At 36.9% G+C, this 24,868-nt stretch overlaps 2 protein-coding genes across 2 annotated transcripts in view; one reads left to right on the forward strand and one right to left on the reverse strand.

Annotated features, from left to right (window-relative positions):
• LOC109102915 (potassium/sodium hyperpolarization-activated cyclic nucleotide-gated channel 4-like) overlaps positions 1-22,411 on the reverse strand; it is a 47,731-nt gene extending 25,320 nt beyond the window's left edge. Inside the window, exons 1-2 of the mRNA XM_042743624.1 lie at positions 22,285-22,411; positions 20,509-21,650 (exon numbers count right to left, since the gene is read on the reverse strand). Coding sequence (XP_042599558.1) covers positions 20,509-21,182 — 674 coding nt within the window. The 5' untranslated portion in view covers positions 21,183-21,650; positions 22,285-22,411. The remainder of the gene's footprint in view (positions 1-20,508; positions 21,651-22,284) is intronic.
• LOC122134458 (meiotic recombination protein REC114-like) lies at positions 22,159-24,003 on the forward strand. The gene is made up of 2 exons (XM_042744509.1): positions 22,159-22,406; positions 23,464-24,003. The coding sequence occupies exons 1-2, from the start codon at positions 22,266-22,268 to the stop codon at positions 23,596-23,598; spliced, it is 276 nt and encodes a 91-aa protein (XP_042600443.1). The 5' UTR covers positions 22,159-22,265; the 3' UTR covers positions 23,599-24,003.
• Positions 24,004-24,868: the final 865 nt, after the last annotated feature.

The following is a 24,868-nucleotide window of genomic DNA, read 5'->3' on the forward strand; positions in this document are numbered from 1 at the left end:
AAAAAAAATATTCAAAGGGAAAACAAGTTTATTTTTCTGATACCACTGACAGATATTTGTTCTTGTTTTAAGCATAAACCTCACTTCATTTTGACAAAACTTCTAATCTTATATCATTCTGCATTTCAAGTAAATGTACCTTGATTACAATTGTTTCATATTTGTACTAGAAAACAGGACATAAAAATACAAAAGAAGAACAGCACTTTTTGCAGTGTAACAGACCAGGATTGGCCATCCTAAATCAGTAAAAGTAAACTTAAAAGCATTAAAAGTTGCCAAAAAGTGCATAGTTTATGCAGCGATACAGAATCAGCAGCATATAAATTCATATCCAGAGTTTTCATGAGCTGACATAAATCATATAAAACACTGAAAAGGAAAACGAAGCATAATTATTCAGAATGCAAATGCATGCACACACCTTTGTGACTAAGGAAATTCATTTCAACAATAAATTCAAATTCTGTTCGCTGAGGATTCAGCTTATGAATCGTAAGCGGTATGCACCTGAGATTTCAGCTATAAATTACGTTCAGAAAATCATGACGCTGAATTCCTCACCAATCTCCACGGTAAACACGGGAGTTTAATGCATGCAGCGCGACCTCTACCATCCTCAGGAGCGTCCACATGCATGTGTGTATGTTTAGTTATAAATTGCACTTTTGGCCCAGTTGGTAATTGAATCTAGATTGGCTCTGTTGTTGGGTGATATATCCTCACGGCTCTATAGACTGCACAGAGAGAGAAGGTCAGTGTTGTGAACGTCTGGTTCTGGTTGATTTACCCACCCAAGTTTAGGAAGCCCATAAAAATCCATTGTCGGTGTGAAAGCCAATTTAAAGCAGCCCAGGCAAAGTAAACGAAAGCAGTTAGATTTGCTTGTTTTTGTGGAGATTTTCAACTAAATTCAAACACCCACCGTTCATTACTGTTTATTCACTTTTTTCTTTTAACAGGAACATTTGGCTATTTGTGGATGAATCACTGCATCCTGAATAAACACTAATTACAGTGGAATTACATTAACAAGCACAACTGCCTGTAACGCCTGAGCTGTGATGGATTACAACACACACAAACACATGGAAAACACTGACAGTAATTGGAATTCTTCAAAGTAGCGAGGGAATCCGGCGATTCAGATCACTGTCAGGGTGTGTGTTGTATTTAGTGAGACGTTTCTGACACTGTTCGCTTCAGCTGAGGTTTTAAACTCAGGAGAACGTCACACACATCACAGGAACGGCACATTCAACACTCACAACATTTGTTCTTCAACCTCAGTATTCCCCAGGACACACACACTAGCTAATGCATAATCGACATTCGCCATTTTCTGCCCGTCCGCTTGCGTCTCTGGTCATGGTGACGGCTTTGATTTGGTAATCCTGGGGAATCAGGTAAAGTTTCTGAAGAGCAAAGGTTAGAAATCTAGACATTTACGAAGTAACAAAGCAGCCATAAAGTTAATAAGGTCACTGTTATTTGTTTCTTTATTGTATGTGATACGTGTTTTTCTTGTTAAAGGTTTTGTGCGCTTCAGCCTTCTGTCATTATAAAAGCATGTTTCAAAGATGAAATAAAAAAGAAAAGTCTGAAATGTGGCATATGACCTTAGAATAATGAGAAACAAAGTCAGAATGGCAGATGAAAACCTTTACCTTTATTTTTTATTTATTTATTTATGTATTTATTTTTTACAACATTGCAAGATGTAACCTCAGAATTCTGAGGGGAAAAGTCAGATTTGTGAGATATAAATTCAGAACTGCGAGATAAAAAAAAAGTCTGAATTCTGAGTTTACATCTTTTTTTCTCCCTCAGTATTGAGGGTTTAAAGTTATATATTTACATCTTGCAACTCTCATTTATTTGCAAATAAATTTGAAAGTGCAGTCATATAGCAAATATCTCAATATGAACTCAGTATAATAAGAAAATAATATGAACTGCTATCATCACTTGTTTCTGTGTATTTGTTTCTCCTAATGAATATTAAAAGTAACATTAGATGTTGATTCTTAAATTATACAAAATTAATAACTCCATTAAACAGCTCACCCAAAATATAACAATTATCTCATTGTATTCAGTGTTGTTACTAAAAACATTAAATATTTTTTGATAAAGCTGAAATAAAATATAACTATTGTATTAAATACTTAAACTTAAAAAGAAAACTTAAATGAAAAATAAATTAGAAATGTTTAAATACTAAAATTACTAAAAGATTAAATTAAAAAATCCAGGCTAAGCAAAAAATAAAAATAAAACATATATATATATATATATATATATATATATATATATATATATATATATATATATATATATACATACTGAAAAAAACAACACAAACTATGTATAGCCTGAATGCACTGTAAGTCGCTTTGGATAAAAGCGTCTGCAAATAAACTAAGAATGACAAAAGCCAAAAATACTAAAACATAAAACTATAACTATATAAACAACAGAATGCAACATATATATATATATATATATATATATATATATAGATTTAAAAAAAAAAAATATATATATATATATCAAATAAACTAAGAATGACAAAAGCCAAAAATACTAAAACATAAAACTATAACTTAAAAAATTAAAAATAAAAATAGATTTACAAAAAAAAATCAAAAGATTAACACTGTACAGAATATACATAATATTAAAACAACACTTCCATTGAACCACCACCAGATGCACAAGATACAAATGTGCAAAGTGATTGAAGGTTTTTCCATTTTTTTTTTTTTTACAACTTAACCTTGTTTTTTAAGATGTCAGACAAATAAGGAGGTTAAACAGCAGGAATGTGAAGTAAGCACTCCTGTATGTGAATGTTGTGATGGAGAACATTTCATCCTGAGCAGGCAGAGATCTGGCCTGTTTTACTATGGAAAGAAACCCCAACATGGAAAACGCTGCTCTATAAACAGCGAGTGTGTGTGTATTTGTGTACGTGTGTGCATTTAACAGTCAATCTCATGTTCCGAGACAGAAATAGACTCCATCCAGTATATACAGTGCTTCCTCTCACTCGGCACACAGCGTTTCTCTGACGTTAGACTATGAATTCCCCACACATCCAGAGAGAAGAAGAAAACAAGAGAGGGAAGACAACATACGACAGGAGGAACAGAGACAAAGACACACAGAGGGCTCGAGTGAAGAACAAGCCTGCATTTCAACAAAATCAAGAGGAAAGAAATAAGAAACTATATTTTTCAACAGTAAAGTTTGTACTTTGCCACTAGCAGCACCAAACAAAATTGGAAAAAAAAACATAAATAAAGTTTTTAAACAGGTTTCCTGGTATATTCGTGTTTGCAATATATCAAGTATTTTTCAGGGGGGGAATTAGCCAACAAATGATTGATTTTCTGCAATCAGACAATGTGTTTTAAAATAGTCTATAAATGACATACTTCACCTTTAAAGAACAGGAAGCCTTAATGATCATGCCTTAATGATGAAGGATCTTAATGATTTTGTCCATCGCAACATTATTTTCATGACAAACGCATTCACAAATTATTATTGAATTTGAATTTATTTTTTAATTTATTTGACTTAAAATGTGTTAGTAATTTCATTAATATTGTAATATAGAAAAATGATATTTAAATTGTCAAGTATTTATACATTATGGTAGTATTTGTTGTATTTGTTTATGCTGACTGAAATTATATACACACGTGGTCAGAATTGTTGGAACCCTTTTGATCTTTTATTAAAAAAAAAAATAAAAAAATCTAACCTTTCATTGGGGAATAAGAATTTAAAATGGAGGGAAATATCATTATGAAATTTTTTTTTTTTCTCAAATTAAAATATGCTTCATTTTATGCAAAATATAATTTCTTATTTTGTGAGGTGACGTGACCCAGATGTGTTTCCCTGAGATTCAACTGTTTAGCCTTGGAAAAGCTGAAAGTTGCTTAAAATGTGAAGAAGGACAGAACAGCAGATGGATGGAGAGAATATCCATTAAGAGAAAAAGAAAAGGAGAAATGTCCACACACACACACACACACACACACACACACACACACACACACAAACTCACACACACACACACCTGAAATGCTCCTCCATGACATTTTGCTCATCCACAGAGAGAGAGTCCTGTTTCCCTAAGAGGATGTCCATGACATGTTTTCACCTTTTGAGTGCCTCCAGCTACAAGATAAGCCAGCCTCTCTCTCTCTCTCTCTCTCTCTCTCACACACACACACACACACACACACACACACACACACACACACACACACACACACACACACTCCAGCAGGCTGTCATCATGGAAAAACACGCAGGAGTCACAGATGCACGAGGGGGTAGAATGAATGAATGAATGTATACGTGAGAGGGTATGTTGTTTTATCAGCAGTCACTTTTTTTTCTTTACATGTTATGCATAACCCACAAGATTCTGATGCAAAATAAATATTTACAGATTTATACAGTTAGTTATATTTACCCAGTGATCATTTATTCCATTATTTCCACCTCATTCCTTCAACCACCCACAACACCCTAGCAACCACATAACAACACCCTAGCAACCCCATAGCAATGTCCTAACAATCACACACACAACACCCTGGCAACCATAGCAATCCTCTAATCTGCTTATGACATCCTAGTAGACAGCAATGTCATAGAAACCACTTACAACAGCCTAGCAACCACACAACAATGCTCTAAGACCTCTCAGAACACACAGGTAACCACATAGCAACACCCTGGCAACCAATCAAAATACCCTGGCAACCACACAGAAATGCTCTAAAACCACTCATGACATCATAGCAGATAGCAATGTCATAGCAACCACTTACAGCACTTTAGCAACCAAACAACAATGCTCTAATACCCCCAAAACACACTGAAAACCACATAGCAACACCCTAGCAACCAACCAAAATACTCTAGCAACCACATAGCAATGCTCTAAAACCACTCTTGACATCCTAGCAGATGTCATATTAGCAAACACTTACAACACCCTAGCAACCACACAGCAATGCTCTTAAACCACTCACAATGCCCTATAGCAACTTCATAACAACACCCTGGCAACCAATGAAAATACCCTAGCAACTTCATTGCAAAGCTCTAAATCCACTCATGGCATCCTAACGGATAACAATGTCATAGCAACACTTACAATACCCTAGCAACCACACAACAATGCCCTAGCAACAACATTGCAACACCCTAACAACCAACCAAAATACCCTAGCAACCACATAGCAATGCTCTAAAACCATTCATGACATCCTAGCAGATGGCAATGTTATAGCTACCACTTACAATGCCCTAGCAACCACTCACAACACCCTAGCAACCACATAGCAACACTGACTACCTCCAACACACCCTAGCACTGTGGTGGGAGGAAACGGCACCAATGGCAGTGTTTATAATGCGGTTCTCAGGTGTATGTGCTGTTGTTGTTTTATTCTCTAACGGCACGAGTGAAGCAGCTCATTTATGAACATGAATTCTAAGCAGTTCCTCCTGAATAATGCATTTTTCTTGCTCTCGCTATGTGTTTGTTTGTGAGGCGGCTGTTTGTTTTTGAGGTGGTTGTTGGCTCACTAGTTTGTTGTTTGTTCAAAGAATCCCTCTCAGAAGTGGGGAAGTGCCATCTGGCCACACACACTCATGATACATTAACGCAAGAGAGAGAGAGAGCGCGGATGTTAGATCATGTTGTATTAGACAGCTGCAGTATAACATGCCGGTCTGAATTAGTCTTTTTTCTTGCACCCTGTCCAACTCACTGAGATTCAACTCTTATAGAAGACCCTGAACAGTTTGGCTTCACATCTGTGTGTGTGTGTGTGTGTGTGTGTGTGTGTGTGTGTGTGTGTGTGTGTGTGTGTGTGTGTTAGTGTTGTCACAATATTGGAATTTCTAACTTTGATACAATACCTTGAAAAATATAGAACTTTTTTTTTTTTTACTATTTTCAACACCACTAGAAAAAAAATGCCACAAAATTAAGGGCATACAATTTTTCATTGAAAGAAAATATAACTAGATGAGTAAACTTCATAACAAACTTTTATGTTAGTTGGGAAATGCCTTGTTAGAAAGTTTGAAACAAAAGCTGAAGTCTGAAGATTTTACTCAAAGTCATTAAAATGTCATTAACATGTTCTAGCACGTTGCTAAAATGTTTAAGCAATTAGCTATCGTGTTTAACTTCGCTACCATGTTTAACACATTGTTAGCATGAATTAGCATGTTATCATGATTTAACATGTTGCTAGTGCGTTTTAACATTTGCTAGCATGATTTAGCATGCTGATAGCATGATTTACCAAGTTGCTAACATGAATTAGCATGATTTACAGTATTCACAAAACATACAAAATGCCTCACAGTAGCATATCATGTTTTACACGGCTAACATGATTTAGCATGTTGCTCACGTTTTAACACTTTGTTAACACGTATTGATAGCATGATTTACTACGTTGCTAACATGAATAAGCATGTTGCTGGCGTGATTTACCATTTTATAACATTACTGACATTGATTATGTTGCTAGCTTGATTAGCACATTGCTAACATAAATTAGCATGTTGCTAGCATGAGTTAGAATGTTCACAAAATACCTCACAGAAGGGAAATCCCTAATACTAAAAAAGCCAAAAAATAACAGACATAAATAAATAAAAAGAAGATAGAAATGCTTAAACTGATCAAACATGAAGACAATAAACACACGACTGCAACAATATATGGTTTATCTGCATTCTTCAAGCCATCTCGGGTATTTTCATAAGAATTTATAAGTCGATTTGTAATGCACTGTAGAATACTACACAATAATACATTTTTGGCCTCGTTCTATGATTAGAAGCCACATCAGTCAACAAAAGTTGAAGTTATTTCAAACACTCAGCTGATCTTATGAAGTGAGTTTGAAGTAAAATATGTTTTTAAATATGTATTTTGTTGAACAACAGGTTTATAAATGCTTCTCATCACACTTCGGTGTGTGTGAACTCGCTGTCAGAGAGAAGAGAGAGAAAGCGCAGCTGGTATTGGTGTATCAATACTGTAGAAAAAAAGAGTACTGAAACCATTTTAGATATTTCAGTATCGAAAAATCTGTTTTTTTTTTAACAACACTGAGGACTTGGCTCATAGGAATCACAAATGAGAGCTCTTCATACACATCATATTTTCTCTGACCATTACAATTAAGTGAGCTATTTTTTGCTGCTGCACCTTTAAGAACATGCTTTACATGTGACAACATTTTATTATTTTTCATGCAATTAAATGAGGATGGGAAAAAGGGTGAATTTGTCCAGTTCATCCATTTTTTTAGGCAGGAGAAGTCATGACAGCACAAAAACAAGTATTTAGGATCACAAACAGTTTGCAAACATGGAAAAGGGACGCGAGATGCCTTGTTTGTTGGATTCCTTTCTTCTATCTGTCTATTCTCTCCATCAGCACAGGGGACCAAAGGACGCCAGCTACACTGTACAAACACACTTCAGCAGATAAACAGAGCACAGAAGAACACAGATAGTTGTCTGTCAGCAGAAAGCTAATGTTCTCAGCGTTACACTTAACCCCACTGAGGAACCAAGTACACACTTCAGAAGAACTCACCACTGTCTCAAAACACTTATACAAACACACGATGGAATTTAAGGACACGAACACAAACGATTTATACGGAAAATGCTGCACATTAACAAGAGAAGCTGCTTTTAAAGAAATGGTCAAGGATGAAAATTAAAACTCATCATTTATTCTTCCTCATATTGTCTTAAATCATAAAAAGGTTCCAAAACACCATGAAAATGCCATAAATGGCCATAAAAGTCATTATAACTCATATTCTATATTCTAAGTGAGCTGTTTATGAGGATCAGAACTAAATGAGTCATTATGCAACATACAGACCACTGAAAATTACAGAAAAAAACATGTTAGATAAGAAAACAATAATATAATATAATAATATATAGCCTATACTATATATTTTCTGTATTTATTTATATACGTTTTCTATTTTTAAAATAAAAAAAACCTTAAATAAACATATATTATGTAAATATGCACATATACACTATATATTTACATACAAATACACGCTATATGAAGTTCATATGAATATATATTTGCTCTGTGAAGTCTCTACAGGTGCTATGCACGTGTGGGATTCTCCATGTCAGTGTAATGAATTAAAGTGATGGTATAGTGTGGTGGTAAGCATTAAAACCTTTATAGTCCTTTATAATCATTTACTATGGCCGTTGCATAACTAAAGAATGAAGTATGATTCTCAGAGTATGATCTTCAAAGAACAGTCACCAGTACACACTTAATCTCTCACTCTCTCTATCTCACTCTTTTAGGATCTCTGGTTATCTGTGCTTGAGTGTATTTATGTTTCTATCACAGATATCAGCCGCTGAGTGAGACAGACAGAGCAAAGAGGAAAACCACAGCAGCAGTGAGTGTATCTGAGAAAGTTTATCTCTAAACGAGACAAATGTGAACTGGTAAAGAGGGTATTTCAGTGTGTGTGATAAAGTGAGAGGGATAGTGTAAGTGGAAGCTGTCTACCATCACCTAATGAGAAGGTAACCAATGTACAGGCTATAATACCAGCACTATTTTGTGCTGCACGCACACACAAACACGAGCCATCACCTCCTGCTCGGACGCAAACCATTATTCCTCAACAGCAGGTGATGTAATCAGCAAATGGAGAGAGCAGAATGAAAGCTGCTCAATCCCTTACATCCAAACTGATCCTGAGAGAGACCAGAGGGGTTGTGTAAAAGGAAACAAAGAGAGAAACAGAGCAAAAGAAAAAGAGACAGAAAATTGGCAAGATCAAAAATATACTCACAAACTCACTGTAAACCCTACATGACTATTGTATGGCATTTATATGCTAATGTCATCTTTAGCATCCCTTAAGACAACACTGGGAATTGCAGTGCCTACATTCATTGCTCATTTTAAAAATGCAAAGGCTCATTAAATCTTTTGTTTGCATTCCATAGAGCATAGAGAATGTTTCAGGCCTAAAAGAAAACAAAAAAATCACAGTCGAATTCATTCTTAAAGGAGCAGTTCCCCCCCTAAAGAAGAAAATTTGCAGAAAATGTCCTCAACCTGAGGCCATGTAGATGTGTTTGTTTCTTCATCAGATTTTGAGAAATGTAGCATTGCATCACTTGATCAGCAATGGATGCTCTGCAGTGAATGGGTGCCGTCAGAATGAGAGTCCATACAGCTGATAAAAACATCACAATAATCCAAAAGTAACCCACACCACTCCAGTCCAGCAGTTAATGTCTTGTGAAGCCAAAAGAAACAAATACATCATCGTTTTCACTAAAGGAAGCATTATTATAGATTTAGGGCTCATATTTTAGCTGGAAACAAGTTAAGAACGTATTGATGATGGATTTGTTTCTCACAAACATGCAGCTTTTGGCTTCTCAAGATGTTAACTGATGGACTGGAGTGGTCGATTATTGTGATGTTTTTATCAGTTGTTTGGACTCTCATTCTGACGGCACCCATTCACTGCAGAGGATACATTGGTGAGTAAGTGATGCAATGCTACATTTCTCCAAATCTGATGAAGAAACAAACGCATCTACATCTTGGACAACCTGAGGGTGAGCACATTTCTAGCAAATTTCCATTTTTGGGTGAATTCTTCTGAGAGCTTGAAGACAACCAGACCTCAGATTAAAAATTCCTTTAGTCCACACATACTGTGAAGAAAAATGGCATCGAGACATGTGTGTGTGTGTGTGTGTGTGTTTGCATGTGTGTGTCAAATACATCTTGCTACTGTCATCCGCGGCTCTTAACCGAGTCTGAAATACATAGAAGATCCAGCAACAAGCTCAACACAGCGATCAGAGAGGCACTTACCCTTCCACATGACCTACACACACACACACACACACACACACACACACACACACACACTTTATTCTTAGTACAGTGTGTGGTTGATTCAGGCTGTGAGTAAGTGAGCGAGACGCCGGTTTGCCGTCTTATCTGCTCATGTCTGAACTTAGAGAGCGGCTATCAATCATCTTTCTATTGAGCCTTTAAGCAAACAGTCTCCAAAACACTGCAAATGACAAATAAATGATCGACACATGTGATTTCCATATGAATGTTTGTCATGAGAAATAAATGAACTCACAGAGACTCTAGGCTTTTGGGGGAAATGACATGGATGCTTTAATAAAACCCATTTAAGATCTATGCACACATCAAAACCGGATAAAGATGCCCGAAACCTGAAGGATGTGTTTGATCTAAAAGAGGAAATCACAATTCTGTCATCATTTATAGTGTGTCGTTCACCTCTTCATGTGGTTTAACCTTCATTTGGTTAAGCTGTGTGCCTACATTCATTTAGGGTGCTTTCACACTAGCACTTTTGGTGTGCACCCGGGTTCGATTGACGTCAGAGTTCGGTTTGTTTGGATGATGTGAACGCTGTCTTCTGACCTTGGGTGCGTACCCGCGAACCGTACCAGAGTCCACTTAAAAAGAGTGGTCTAGGGTTCGGTTCATGTGATCTCCAGTACGTTTCGCTGCTGATATGAACACAATAGTACCAAATCGCAGAAGTGAACTGCTATTAATGACGTATTATTTGATAAAAATGTGTGTTTGTGTGTGTTTCACTAACTTTCCTTACGAGCATGACTGAGAGAGCTGTATCATTTCTGTTCGCCTTTATCATTCTTTAGAGCATTTGCAGTACATTCGTAAGACAGACGTAAGTGACGTTATGTACTGAAGCATTGGAAACAAAACCAATGCAGATGAAATGAAGAAAAATGAAGAGAGCAAGATGCATTTTGTTGCCTTCTCCTGCACCGTTGTTACTTAGCAATAGGGTAAACAGCGGCTGGCTTGATGACGCAAACGAAACACAGTTCAGACCCAAATAATATAATAATGAACACAGTCCAGGGGCAGCTATGTTCACACTTGGTGTCTTTTATGAAGCTGCCAGCATCTGTTTTACATTATAATCCTATGGAGTAAACCGTGTTTTCAAAAAAGTCGTGAGCGCTTTTTAAAACGCCACCACCGGCGTTTTTTTCTGCAGCTCATAGAAAAAGTTCCACTTTTCTGAAAAAAAAGCCCTACGTCAAGCGCCTTTTTGACAGCTGACTAATGACAAGTGAGTCGTTTCCATAACAATAAAAACAACGAGAGAGAGAGAAAAAAGAAGATAGCCAGTAGACAGATCATACTAGTTTTGGAGCACAAGTTGTTGTATGATATGTGTAATCTAAAAAAAATATGGCACAAGCCATGCATCATCCAACCAGAGCTCCTGGACTAAATTGTTGAAAGCACCATACAGTTTATAGATACTGTAGGAGGAGCGCTCCCACAAACGTCGTTGTAAACCAACATTACCCTCCCCATTAACTTTAGGCCAATGTTAACTTCAAAAGCCGACATTTCTGCAGCACACAGCGCTAGGCTACAGTTGCAGCTATTGTTATAGCAACAAAAGACGCCCTCGGCTGCTATTTGCAACCAAAACACTGCCAGCTTTTAATATTTTACTAAAAAGGCGCTCTTGTCAACTTTTTCTTGTCAGAAAAGATGCCAAGTGGGAACACGCCGTAATTCCCTTAATAAATGAGATCAGGGTGATCTACAAGAAATGAAGCATGTCATAGATACTGTAGGAGGAACTGATCCTGAAGGTGTTTTCTTCTTTCAGAAAAGCTGACACCTTCTATACTGTGTCTCCACTAGATTTGAAGAGAAAGAAGAAAAATAACATGTTCAACCACATACTGAAAGAAAAACCAAAACGCTCAACCAAAAACAAACAAAAAAAAACACAACACCAACATTCATAATAAACTCACGAAGCAAAACACCAACGTTAAGTAAAACTAAAGCTAAAACTATTACAAATAATTTTCATTCATTGAAATATGGCTAAAATAATAAAAAATAAAATACAAATTTTACATGGAAAATCTTCAACTTAAAAATAAATGAAAATGAAAAGCTGGAAAGAAATACTTAAAAATAAAAAATAAATAAATAATCAATAAAACTTAATAAATGCTATAACATAAATATTAAAATCAGTGTATACTTTTTTACTATAATACTACTATAACACACTAAATATATAGCATTACAAATGAATATATTCAGTATTATAAATATAATCAAAATAGATCTGCATTACACTAATATCTACAATTCATATGAACTTCAGAGGCAGATTTCAATAATCACGGAGATTTAGCTACTCCACTTATTGTGTGTGAAAACATGCAGTGTTTAATTTCAGCATCAGTCGCAGCATCAAACTTCAAAAACAAATTCATTTTCGATCAGGTTTTTGATAATCTCTCCTATCGCCCCGCCCCCTGCCCGTCATTGGCAAAACAGACAGTTAGTCCCGCCTCAAACTCACACCATTGGTGGAGTCAGCTGTTGACATGTCAGAGGACTCAAACAAAGAGAGAAAGCATTTAAACAAACAGCAGCTTACTAATAATTGTCTATCAGCATTACGCTGGGATACGAGAAACTATAACACAAAGTCACTTTAACACAAAGTGTTTGCACGATCAGTGAAATGTGAATAAAATCACTCGCAAACACACTTCAAAGGACACAGTCCTCAAACACAGTTGGCATGTTTCCCGTTCGCTAACCTCTCTGTAAGTGAGCCTAGGTCACCGCGCCAGCATTATTTCAATGCGGCTCCATCCCTCCCCTCTGTCTCTCATCGTCCCATCAGCAGCACATCCCTATCCCTCCATTAAATAAATTGTGTTGTAATAATCCGCTGTGCTGCGTGCTCCTGATATCGGTGGCCTTTTTGATTACCCCACTTTCAGTCCATCCAGGACACTCGATAATTCCCGCTTTACCTTCACCGAATTAAAGCACCAGGAGTTGGTCATTCTTTTAGTAGTTTTTTTAACATTTTTACATTAAAGACATTACATTCTTCTTTTTTTTTTAAGAATGAAATTTGTTAAGAATAAACCCCTTTTAAAATGAACAGTGCCTTATTTAACAAAAACACAGACATTAAATGGCCAACAATGTCTGTCTAATGCATCTGTAAAAAAGTGGACATGGAATATAACAAAAAAAGAAAACCACAAGAGCGTGGTTTGGGTCATATGTAACACTCCTATGCATTATTGTAGAAGAAGATGCAGGAGAAACAAACAGAGGAAGAGGATGAAGAAGAGAAAATAAATGAAGAAGAAGAGAAAAGAAGGAGCAGAAGGAGATGATGAAGAAGCAGAATAATAAAAGGAAGCATAATGGGGTGAACGAATAAACAAAAGCAGAAGAGAAAAGAAGAAAAGGGTGATGAAGAAAAAAGCATACAAAGGAAGAAGAAGAGAAAGCAGAAGAAGAGAAAATAAAAAAGCAGAAGGACAAAAAAGCAGAAAGGGAAAAGAAAAGGGTGAAGAATAAGATGAATGAAGAAGCAGAAGAAGAAAAAGAAGAGACAAGATGATGAAGAATTTAAGTAAAGCTAAAGAAGAAAAGAAACAGAACAAGGAAGATGAAGTGAAGATTAAAAGGAAGCGGCAGAAAAGAGAAGAAGCAGGGTGAAGAAGAACAAGCAGAAGCAGACGAGAAAAGAAGGACGAAAGAAAATGAAGAATGGAGAAGTAAAAGCTGATTCAGAAAAATAAGAAGAAAAAAGAAAGCAGAAGAAGAGAAAATAAGAAGCAGAAGGACTGAAGAAGCAGAAAGTGAAAGCTAGAAAAAAGATGAAGATGCAGAAGATGAAGAAAGGATGAAGAAGGAAAAGAAGGATGACAAGAAGAAAAGGATGAAAAACAAGCATATATAATCAGAATAATGATGCATCCACACAATAATAAAGATATCATGATTTGACTTAATACCATGAGACACAAGTAAGGTATGGAGAGCTGAATTACCCCAAGACAACATTACATGTGTTCAGCTTCCGCACTGCAATCAGAAAACACTTCTATACGCATATTAAATAAAGAGTCCGTGTCTAATAATGTTGCAGGCCAGCCAAATGAACAACTCGCTTCAAGTGAAGTGAACTTCTACAGATTTCTCGTCTCATTCACAAATAAATCAGGTGTGGGACACGAGCGCCAACCTGCAAGACCCAAACAAATCAATAGAGACACGCAGCCAACAATCAAGTGCAATCAAAACCCGGGGAGAGGATCAGACACTGCCAACAAACCAATTAAACAAGTGTGTGTGTGTGTGTGTGTGTGTGTGTGTGAACTGTACATAATCATCCACGGCAAACCCTTCAGCTTCTTCACCAATTACTCCTGTCCTACAAACCAATTAAACCAGCATCTGTCTCCTCACACTGAAATTCATATATTTATCAATTCTTTAAGTCAACCTAAATATTATGGATGGCTTTTATCAACAAACTGTACTGCATTAATGTTCTTAAAGCCAACATGAAATGAAATTCACTACCCATTTTACTCAATTTTATACATTGGAAATGATAAAATGATGAAAACAATGAATATCAGATATCAAGATGTATTATTATTATCAAGACCGATATTATTATAATTATAATTATAATTAAATAATAATAACAATTATCATCATCATCGTTCTTGTTGTTGCTGTTAAAATAATATTTTAATAACATAATGCAATAAGATAAAATCTGCAAAAAATGTATTTAAATGTTTTTCAATATTTTTTTTTTTCATTTTTTTCAATATTGTATTAAATAATAATAATTATTGTTAAAATAATAATATTTCAAATACATAAAAAACTTAAAAATAATAAAAATCACACTTACACAAAATAAAAAAAATAAAAAAAAAAAAAAAAAAAATAAAATAAAACATGAAAATATATTTGTGTTTTTATATTTTAGCGATAATAGAATATTTGAGGGTCAGTGGAATCAAAAGTTTGAAAAGTTGAAAAAGAAAGTTGTTTAAGTGGTGGTGCTATTTTATGTTTATTATGTATTATAAGTTATTATATGTTATACAAAATGGGGGAAAGGGTAAATTTAAGGTCATACACATCACATGAAGAAGAATAAAAAGCTAATTTGCCACACTGGAACAAAAAGAGTGAGTGAAAGCGAGATAGTCAGACTATTAATGCCATTTCAAGGGATCTGTAAGTGTGCTGATGACTTTGGTTTGGTTTAGTCACTCTTACAGTACAAAATCACACAGACCTGTGCACAGACATCTCTACTGAAATAAAACCAACCCTGTGAAGAACAGATGAAGAAAACGATGTGACAAAAGAACATTTTATCCAGAAAGCATTGCTGCTCTGAAACCACAGAGTCTCTGTCTGAACCTGTAGAAAACATCAAACTCTAATGTGCATTCTGTATTCTAAAGCTGCTCCACTTTGCTTTAATGAATTCAACCAGATCTGAAGAAAGAGATAGAGAGAGAAAATAAACCAGTGAGAGATGACTTCCTTCTTATTTTGTGCACTGAAGGTAAGTCCCTTTTGGGAGACGTGCGGCTGGCTGTGCAGGATGAACAAAAGGATGGAAAGAGAAGTTTGTGTGTGAGAAAGAGAGATGAGCAATAGAGGTGGAATTAGTGGAAAGACTCATCAGACAAAATTAACCCCTAATGATTGCTCATGTCCATTGTGCTCGCAGATTTGGCTTGTTAGACTGTGATGGATTAACATCTTCAGCACAAAAACATGTGAACGCTTTTTCTCATTCCCTCTCAAGGGCCTCAAGACTGCAATTTTAACCCCCAGAATGCATTATGAATGCAAAGTTAACGGGTTAGTATTATTTACTCACCCAAACCTGTCTGACTATGCTCAGATGGAACACAAAAGAAGATATTTTGAAGAACACTTTAGTGTCCAAAAGATCTTTTTCTTTGTTCCACCAATAAAGGTTTGTGTTGCTTTAACATTCATTTGGAAACACAACATGCACTAAACATTGTCCCATACTGCTAATGAGAAGCACGCTTTAAAATTTAAAAGGTTTGATGGTTTAAAGTTTGAAATACAAGAAATTAAGAAATTAATTCTACAGCTATAATGTAAAATTATTATTATCACATAATTTTTCTAAAATACGTTTAATTACTTAAAACTACTTAATTATTTAACTACTTTTTTTATCATATTTTAAATAGCAATCAGTTTTATTGAAATTAAAGAAATTAACGAAAGGCACTTCTGATGCCGAAATTAAAACTAACAAAATCTAAATCAATGTCTAAATCTAAATGTACTTAAATGTTACATAAATACTAAAAAGATAGATACTGTAACACATAAAATGTAGGGCACTATAGAAAAATAAATTATATCTTAACTAAGGAATTCCGCTCTCTGATTTAAATGCTCAGTTTGCTAGGATAAGATAAATACAAGATAAGAAAATACTTTAGATTTGGAAATGTGACTATTGATTTGATTATAGTGTCATTTTTGCTCTCAGAAAAATCCACTTGGTCTCTTCCTGTCCTGCACAACTCATATTATTCAATAACTGAGATGATAATGCCTGAAGCCTCAAGTGACAAGCAGCAACGTCTCAGTATCCAGCAATGAAGCCACACAAGCTCTTCCTTCCTGCTACTGATCACCATCACTTACAGAACTTCCTGTGCTTTAATTCACAGTATAAATGCATTTAAGCTTTGCCTGATCTGTCATAACATCATTTCACTTCTGTCAGCCTCACTAGCATATAAGTAAATAACACGTCTTATACTGTAGATGTGGCCCTTGCAACACACAGTCATGCATTACGGTGTCCATTACATTAATTCTATTAGTGAGCATGGAAAAATACTAACAGGCAACATGCACTTAATCTATAATTATTATGTGGAACTACAGGCAATTACACAACATTAGTGTTACTGCTACTAAAACTGATTATATTCATGTGCAAAAAGGACTTCATTTCATTTTAACCAGTTCATTTTAACTAGGGTTATTAAAGTAGTTATCTAAAACTGAAACTAACATTTAAAACAAAAACATTCTTGTTGCTTGAAATAAAATAAATGATAAATGAAATTTTATATAGGCGATAAAGAGGCAAAACGTATGGCCTGCAACTTTAAATTGGCAGCATAACATCTATTAATGTTTAAGTAATGCAAAAAAAATAATATATATTCATTTTAAACAATACTGTTGTTTACTTCAATGCATTTCTTATTCAACCCCATAATTAAAATAAATAAACATGTCCCATAAATGCTTTTGACAGGTTTTTGGATTCCAGTTGTTATTATGAAATGCACACCTCAGAAGTGAACCAAACAAAATCCTTGCTCTGAACCATTTTCTGTAGGTCAATTCAAACGACTGAAGCTCACAGCTCAGACGCAGCACTCCTTGACATTTCAATTATTGTGGTCACTGTCTCTTTTGAGGTGTGCGGTCAGTGCTGAGTGGATCTCACTCATTAGATCTGCACCGATCAGTAATGTGTGACCTGCAGAAGAGGTGAAGGCATCAATCGAATTACTAAATTACAGTGATACGGATACATCTGTGCATACGGATGGATGGAGACATGGAGGATTTTAATTGCAGGTTCTGTAATCACTGAGTCGCCGGGTTTAAGTGCTAAAACGGGTTCATTTTTATGCATACGGCAAAACACTAATTACACGGCCATTATGCAACAGCAAACATAAGCCACCCCGACACAAATGAAAACACAAAACTTCCTTTATTTGTCATTTCCTGCGGAGGCCAGTTATGAGAGGAAGCCGGGGCAAATCTGTCTCTGCTCAATGACTTGGGAACTGATACTGCAAGTACTTTAAGAGCATGACAAGATAAATATATGGTGGATGACACACTGCACAGAAGAGGATTTTGGAAGTGAGGGCGAGTGTATTGTGTAAGGAATGGGCTGGTGCCATAGAGGAAGGACCACAGAAGCTCTGTTGCAAAACCTACAGTAGTTAGCTGTCTACCTAGACAGCATTTTAAAGTGGCAAAAGCCATCTAAATGGTAAGCAACAACATACTGCTGGTTCAATCAAACTGCAAGGCATCACCACGTGCTCATCACACAAGCAATCTCAGAATACATTGCAACAAATTCAGCAAACAAATTCAAGATGGTGAAGAGTGACAACAATTATAAAATAGCTCAACATTTGTAGTTACAAGAGTGAAGATATTCAGTGTAAAAAAATAAATAAAAAGATATATCGTAAATACAACTATATTTAATTTAATATTCAAGCATTGATAAAATAAATAAAATCAAAATTAAAAACGGACTACTTTTACTTTTTCTTCTAATTTCTTTTTAAACATTTTTAGTTCTTATCGTTATTTATCTCTTAAGCACCTTTTAAGATTTTTTAAAATAATTTTAAAGTATGCAAAGCACTTTCAATTACTAATGTGTATAATAAACTTATAAATTATATTAATTTTCCAGCTTTTTTGCTCATGCATATTTTATAATTTTTAATCATTTTACAGTATGTAAAGCAATTTGAATTAACAATATGTATGAAATACGATAAACACACAAAATATTAAATCCTGACCACTGCTTTGTAATTTATTGTCATTTTTTATTTCTCATGCACTCTTCATAGTTTTGAAATAATTTTTCAGTATTTAAGGCACTTTGAATTATCAATGTGCATGAAATAAAATACAAAAATAAGCTTTATTAAATATTAAATATTTATTTTTTTAAAAATTCATGTATCTTTTATAATAAATAAATAAACTATATTACATTTTTAAACATATTTACATATGTATATTACATATTTATATTTACACATATTTAAACCCTAATTCAATATAGCATCATGTCTCTTGTTGTTCTTCTAGTTAATAGTGTTATTTGTGTGTTGCTACAGAACGAATAGGGGTCACTAAAATATCCAAGGCTCAGTCTTAAGAATGCTGTGTGGCCTTTATCTCCAGTAACGATGCTCTGGTGTGTGACCTTGCTGTGGTAATTATGGAGGTATACGCAGGAGGAGATTAGGCCTGTAATCAGCACTGGAAATTCAGTCTATTGTGTTCAGAAGGAGAGAAGCGACGATATTATTATCTGTGCCACAGCAACAATATGAGAATACCCGCATGCCTATAAAAGAGCTGTTATACAGTCTGCTTAAAGGAACAGTTCAGGCAAAAATGCAAACTTTTGCAAAAATGTCCCTATTTATATGCTGTTTTTTTTAAATTGAGTGTCAGTACTGCATTAGGTAAACAGTTAACAAACTTCCTCTCTCAGCATTGACACACACACACACACACACACACACACACACACACACACACACACACACACACACACACACACACACACAGCAACCTCATATTCTATCAGTCTATTCCCACACTGCCTTTCATATCATCCAGGAACAAAGCTGCAATCTCATAATGTCAAGCAGAATAAAAGCATCATCTCGGGATCAATAGGTAAACAAGGCAAACAGCAGTGGTGTCTCCGGAGGGGGTTGGGTTAGCGGTTAACCCTGTGTCGCACATGTTACCCTACCGATTCATGAATGAAAACAGTGTGTAAATTCAACCCAATCACAGAGATCCATAGCACACAGTGTTTGTGAACATGCATTTAGCCTGTTAGACAGCTTGTGAATGCAAAATAGATGGCAGGTAATTAGAAATTAACTAATGTTGGCTTTTTTTGAAGGGTTTCATGATCACAGCATGATTATAGTTTCATGCACTCATATAATCACAAATGAAGCCTGAGGCAAATGTGCACAAACCTGTGTATATGAGCATATCAAACCTATAGAGTCAATGTCATCCCCAAGGACACGTCTTAATTAATAAAGAGAGAGAGTGTCTGGTTTTCATGTAAAATTCAAGCAGCTAATGCACTTTGACTGTCAGCTGGGAGAGCTTTTGCCTGGTATGTTGCAAAATGGCACATTTGGAAGAAGAAGAAAAATATAAACAAAACTGACATGTTTTGGACATTTTTGGCTGCCAATTTGTCAGTGGCATTTGACTTTGAAAAGGAATCTGATATTTTATGGAGTTAAATATATGTAACTGTAACTATTTTGGTTCCCAATGAATGTTTCAGTGATCAGTTCTTAAAAGAACTACTTTTTTTCTTAGTATGAAGAACATTTTAATAATCTAAATAATCTTTTTCCACTATAAAGAACCTTTGTTTAAGGTTCCTCATAGAACCTGACAATAAAAAACCTTTATTTTTAAGTGTGCATTATTAAAAGTGCATCAATCATGCCTCTCTCTTTATAGCCTTTCATTCGCTTTCTTCTTCTTCGACAATGGTTTGACACTATTAAAATAGGGCAGGCAGTTTCTAATAAATAACACATTTGAAATTGAACCCTCATTATATGCTATTTTGCTGTTTTGGGTCAGCCCAACTACATTATTTCCCCCCCATGCACGGGTGTAAGGAGGGACACAGAACGGGTTACCTGAAATCACTGTAGGGGTGAATAATCCAGTAGCCAGCGGATTTGACCCGTTCTTGCTCCCGTTCCACCGCCTTCTCGCTCCCAAACATCCTAAGGGAAAACTTATTGACCCCGGGCTGCAGCATCGCCCCGAATTGCCTGTGCATGAAGCCCGCTTGATAGTACCTCTCGTCGTCAGGCAGGATCTCATCAATGCCCTCCAGCTTTATAAAGCCAGCCTGCTGATCCGGGACGCCCGGTTGCTGCTGCTGCTGGCTCGCACCGGCGGCATCCTCTCCCCCGCCGCCGCCGCCGCCACCCGCGGCTCCAGGAGGGCTCTCCTCGCTCGGAGTGACTTCTCCCTCCGTGATCAGACGCCTCTCCTCCGCTACATCCGAGTCGTGGACGTGCCGACTGGTGATGGAAGAAAGGCTGCCTCGGAACCTCCGGCAGTCCCCGTTGGAGCTGGTCTTTACGGGTCTCCCGATGTCCGTCTCCATGATCACGGACTCTCCGCTTCTGGTCTCCCCGAGGGCTCCGGCGGAGGTCGGCGAAGGCAGAGGCTTCATCCGGATGCTCTTTCTCCGGGTGTCCTTGTCGGCGTCTTCTGCATCACCCATGATGAACGCTTTCTGCCCGATGTGCTGTGGCAAACTGTAGAGCCTTTTACGCATGGACGAATGCAACCTGTCCATTATGACATTGAAACGGGTGCCCGATCACTTCAATGACAAACTAATTCAATTCGGGTGTAATTATTGCCACAAATCCCTGTGCACCAAAACCCGAGTAGTCTGAATGGTCAAACCCACCTGTCTTTCGCTCAAGCACATGCCACAGCGCATTAGGCTACCTGGCTGCCCAAATTCGCTTGTTCCAGTGGTCTCCAGCTTCAAGGCACTGACTGTGTTGCTCTGCGAGCACGTATAAAGTCTGAGGAATCGCAGATCCGCGGCGCGGAGGTCACGGACCCTCAGGATCCCCGTCGGGTGTCAATCACAAGCAAACGCCCGCGATCGAGTAGCCCACATCACCGCCTTCCGCCGCGTCCCGAGTCGCTCTGATCCCGTAAATATTCATGGTGATGCTGATCTGTCGGGTTGCCATAGAAGCGAGAGCAGCAGCTCAGCCCACCCACACAGTGTCAGTCAGGTCCCAGACACCTACAGCCAAACCAAGTAGCATTCAGACACCATATATAATTTTTGATATTGTTTTTAGGCTACTAGTGGGTGCAGGACACTATAGTTCATTTATGTAGGCCTAAGTGAGGATAACAAACTAAAGTGTGACATATTATAAAATTCTTCATACAGTGGACTTCCAGTAAAAGAGTGGCTATATTGACGCAAATTACATTGTCAGATTATTATTATTATTATTATTATTATTATTATTATTATTATTATTATTTTAGAGACAACTGGTTGGTGTCAGTAATCTAGAAGAAAATAACGTTAGATTTATACCAATTAAACCACTGTTTTATACACGTTGTTTTTTTAATACATGTAGTTCCTCAAATTATAACAAATTGGTCATTTCAAAACGTAAAATTACATTATCATTTAAACACAATTAAACCAAATTTACACTAAAACACTTAAAAAAAAAAATCTGACTAACAAAACCCGACATTGAAAATATTGACGCATGCGCAATACTGTTTAGCTTGTAACGTTACGCGATTTAAATATTAACCGTCAATCAGTCTTTCATCCGCCTTCGCCGTTTTTCATTCGTTTTACACGCTTAACTGTCGGGAAGTAAACGCGTACATGGAAAGTGATTCTTTACCATGTTCTTTACACAGAGAACATTCGAAAGACACGACAATATCCGCTTGTGTTTGGAAACTGCGACGCTACGGTCGATTTCTCCCCGAAGGTAACGTTAGTAACATTATCTGCGCGTGGAAGGTGAGGCATGAGCGAAAGTCCCGCCCTCAACGGAAAGGAAAACGGGACATTTGCGTTGTATGAGTGAAATATTTTAATTTCTTATTCATACATAGGCTATATCTCAGAGTGGGGAAAAAAGCAAAGCCCATTCGTTCTAACCATTAGTTGTTGTTTTTTCTTCGAAACTCCGGGGAAAAAAAGTTTAATGAGTAGAACAAGTTGTTAAGATAACTATTAGTAGGCTACTGCTAATAAAATCAATAATTCTAAATTAGATCTGTTTAAAGAACAGTCTTAGTGTTGTTTGCTCAACCCTTAAATTGTTGTTTGAAGTGTTGTTATGTCTAGGGTGTTTTTGGTGGTTGTTAGGGTGTTGTTATGTGGATGCCGGGTGTTCTGGTTGGTTGCTAGTGTGTTGTTAAGTGGATGCCGGGTGTTCTGGGTGGTTGTTAGGGTGTTGTTGAGTGGATGCCGGGTGTTCTGGGTGGTTGCTAGGGTGTTGTTAAGTGGATGCTGGGTGTTTTGTCTGGTTGTTAGGGTGTTGTTAAGTGGATGCTGGGTGTTCTGGGTGGTTGTTAGGGTGTTGTTGAGTGGATGTCGGGTGTTCTGGGTGGTTGTTAGGGTGTTGTTGAGTGGATGCCGGGTGTTCTGGGTGGTTGTTAGGGTGTTGTTAAGTGGATGCCGGGTGTTTTGGCTGGTTGTTAGGGTGTTGTTAAGTGGATGTCGGGTGTTCTGGGTGGTTGTTAGGGTGTTGTTAAGTGGATGCCGGGTGTTCTGACTGGTTGTTAGGGTGTTGTTAAGTGGATGTCGGGTGTTCTGTGTGGTTGTTAGGGTGTTGTTAAGTATATTCCGGGTTTTCTGGGTGGTTGTTAGGGTGTTGTTAAGTGGATGCCGGGTGCTCTCCTGTTCAGTTAGGGTGTTGTTAAGTGGATGCCGGGTGTTTTGGGTGGTTGTTAGGGTGTTGTTAAGTGGATACCGGGTGTTTTGGGTGGTTGCGTTCCTGTTCAGACAAAGCTCCCCCCAAGTCCCTGTTAGATTCTGTTCTAAACTAGTTTCCAATTTGTGTTTCTTTCAGATTTTCGAGTCCAGTGAAAGCGCCGGCCAGCTGGAGCTGAATATTCTGGGCTCTGGTCATCTGCTGGGATCTCAAGGCCATGGACTCATGGTAAGATTATATGAAAACACACAGGATCTGGCTAGTGACCAATGAAAAATTGTTTTTTTTTTTGGCTGTTTATGAAATGCCACTCTCTAAGCCTTTGCACTCTTCTTCCCATCAGGCTTTAAGTGCAGGGTCAGGATAGCGCAGGGTCCGCTGAGCCCATCATAAGAGCTTGACCGTATTTCTTTTCACCCACAGAAAAAACAGCATAATCCCCTTTCTGTCCCACTGGGCCTGTCGCTGTCCCTTTGGGATTGCCAGGTTGAGTGCTTCGGATATCTCCCAACAATAAGCCTCAATCTTGGACTCGTGGACACAATAGTCCCTGGCTCCTCATGGTGAGCCGGGGAGCTGCATTTGGAGAATGAGTCACATTTCCAGCTTTCATGCAGAACAACGGAGCCAAATGAGGCAGCGTGCCCATCCAGAGCAAAGCGTGGGGTGATTTTGAGAGCAGGCACCGGCGTTCGGTCATGGATATGAGTTTATAATCTGAACAACCCTGTTTTATTATATAGTACAAGTTTACAGACATTTCCATTTTCCTGAAAAAAACTGAAAAAAAAGCTCTGCATTTGAAATAGTCACTTTTCCATCAAATGTGTTTCAAAGTTTAGATTGTGTTTTTGTTCTTAACACAATCCAATGGTTTTTTGCTTGCACAACAAACCAGATGCAAAAAACAATGCCGTGCAATGCTGATGCAGTATTTCACAAGCAAAGATATTAATTTTAATCTTATCCTCTTTGTGCATTTTCCCGCAGAGAGTAAAAATCTGTTTTTAGGTTAAAATATGTACTTGATGTGAGGTAAAGCTCCATAGAATTATGTAGTTTATTCAGTCACTGCACTTTCTTCATCAAGTATCAAGTGATCATTAAGTGATTTATGATAAATCCAAGAAAATAATTCTGGTTTTGATTTTGCATGAAATGAGGGGAAAGTTTCCCCATTTGTTCTTGCTGTAAAACGTTAACTATACCCACTTGAGTAGAACCTTTAGTAGTAGCAAAAGTAACAGTAGCAGTATTAGAACCAGAATGAATGTTGATATGGTCCCTGGTTGCATATTGCATGTGAGGTGAACATGACAATCCTGCATTGAAGTTGTTAGTAGAGCCCCCTTCTGACATGCTTGTGTAATAGCAAAAAATACCTTGTACTCAATGTCTCAATGAAGTAGATGTATCTACTTTACAGTATATACCACACCACCGACATAACATCCATGCAACCTTTTAATTTACAAAAAATCATTCTCATTTTCTCCTGCACAAAATTTAGTTGGTAAAAGTGTTAATTGATTATTCAGTTTAT

The sequence above is a fragment of the Cyprinus carpio genome, chromosome B18 (assembly GCF_018340385.1).
Source record: "Cyprinus carpio isolate SPL01 chromosome B18, ASM1834038v1, whole genome shotgun sequence".
NCBI classification, from domain to species: Eukaryota; Metazoa; Chordata; class Actinopteri; order Cypriniformes; family Cyprinidae; genus Cyprinus; species Cyprinus carpio.

Excerpts from the sequence above, each read along its gene's own strand:
- LOC122134458 (XM_042744509.1), top strand. The coding sequence starts at position 22,266 with ATGGAAAGTGATTCTTTACCATGTTCTTTACACAGAGAACATTCGAAA. Across the intron at positions 22,407-23,463 it reads ACATTATCTGCGCGTGGAAG|ATTTTCGAGTCCAGTGAAAG; the intron begins GTGAGGCATGAG and ends TGTTTCTTTCAG.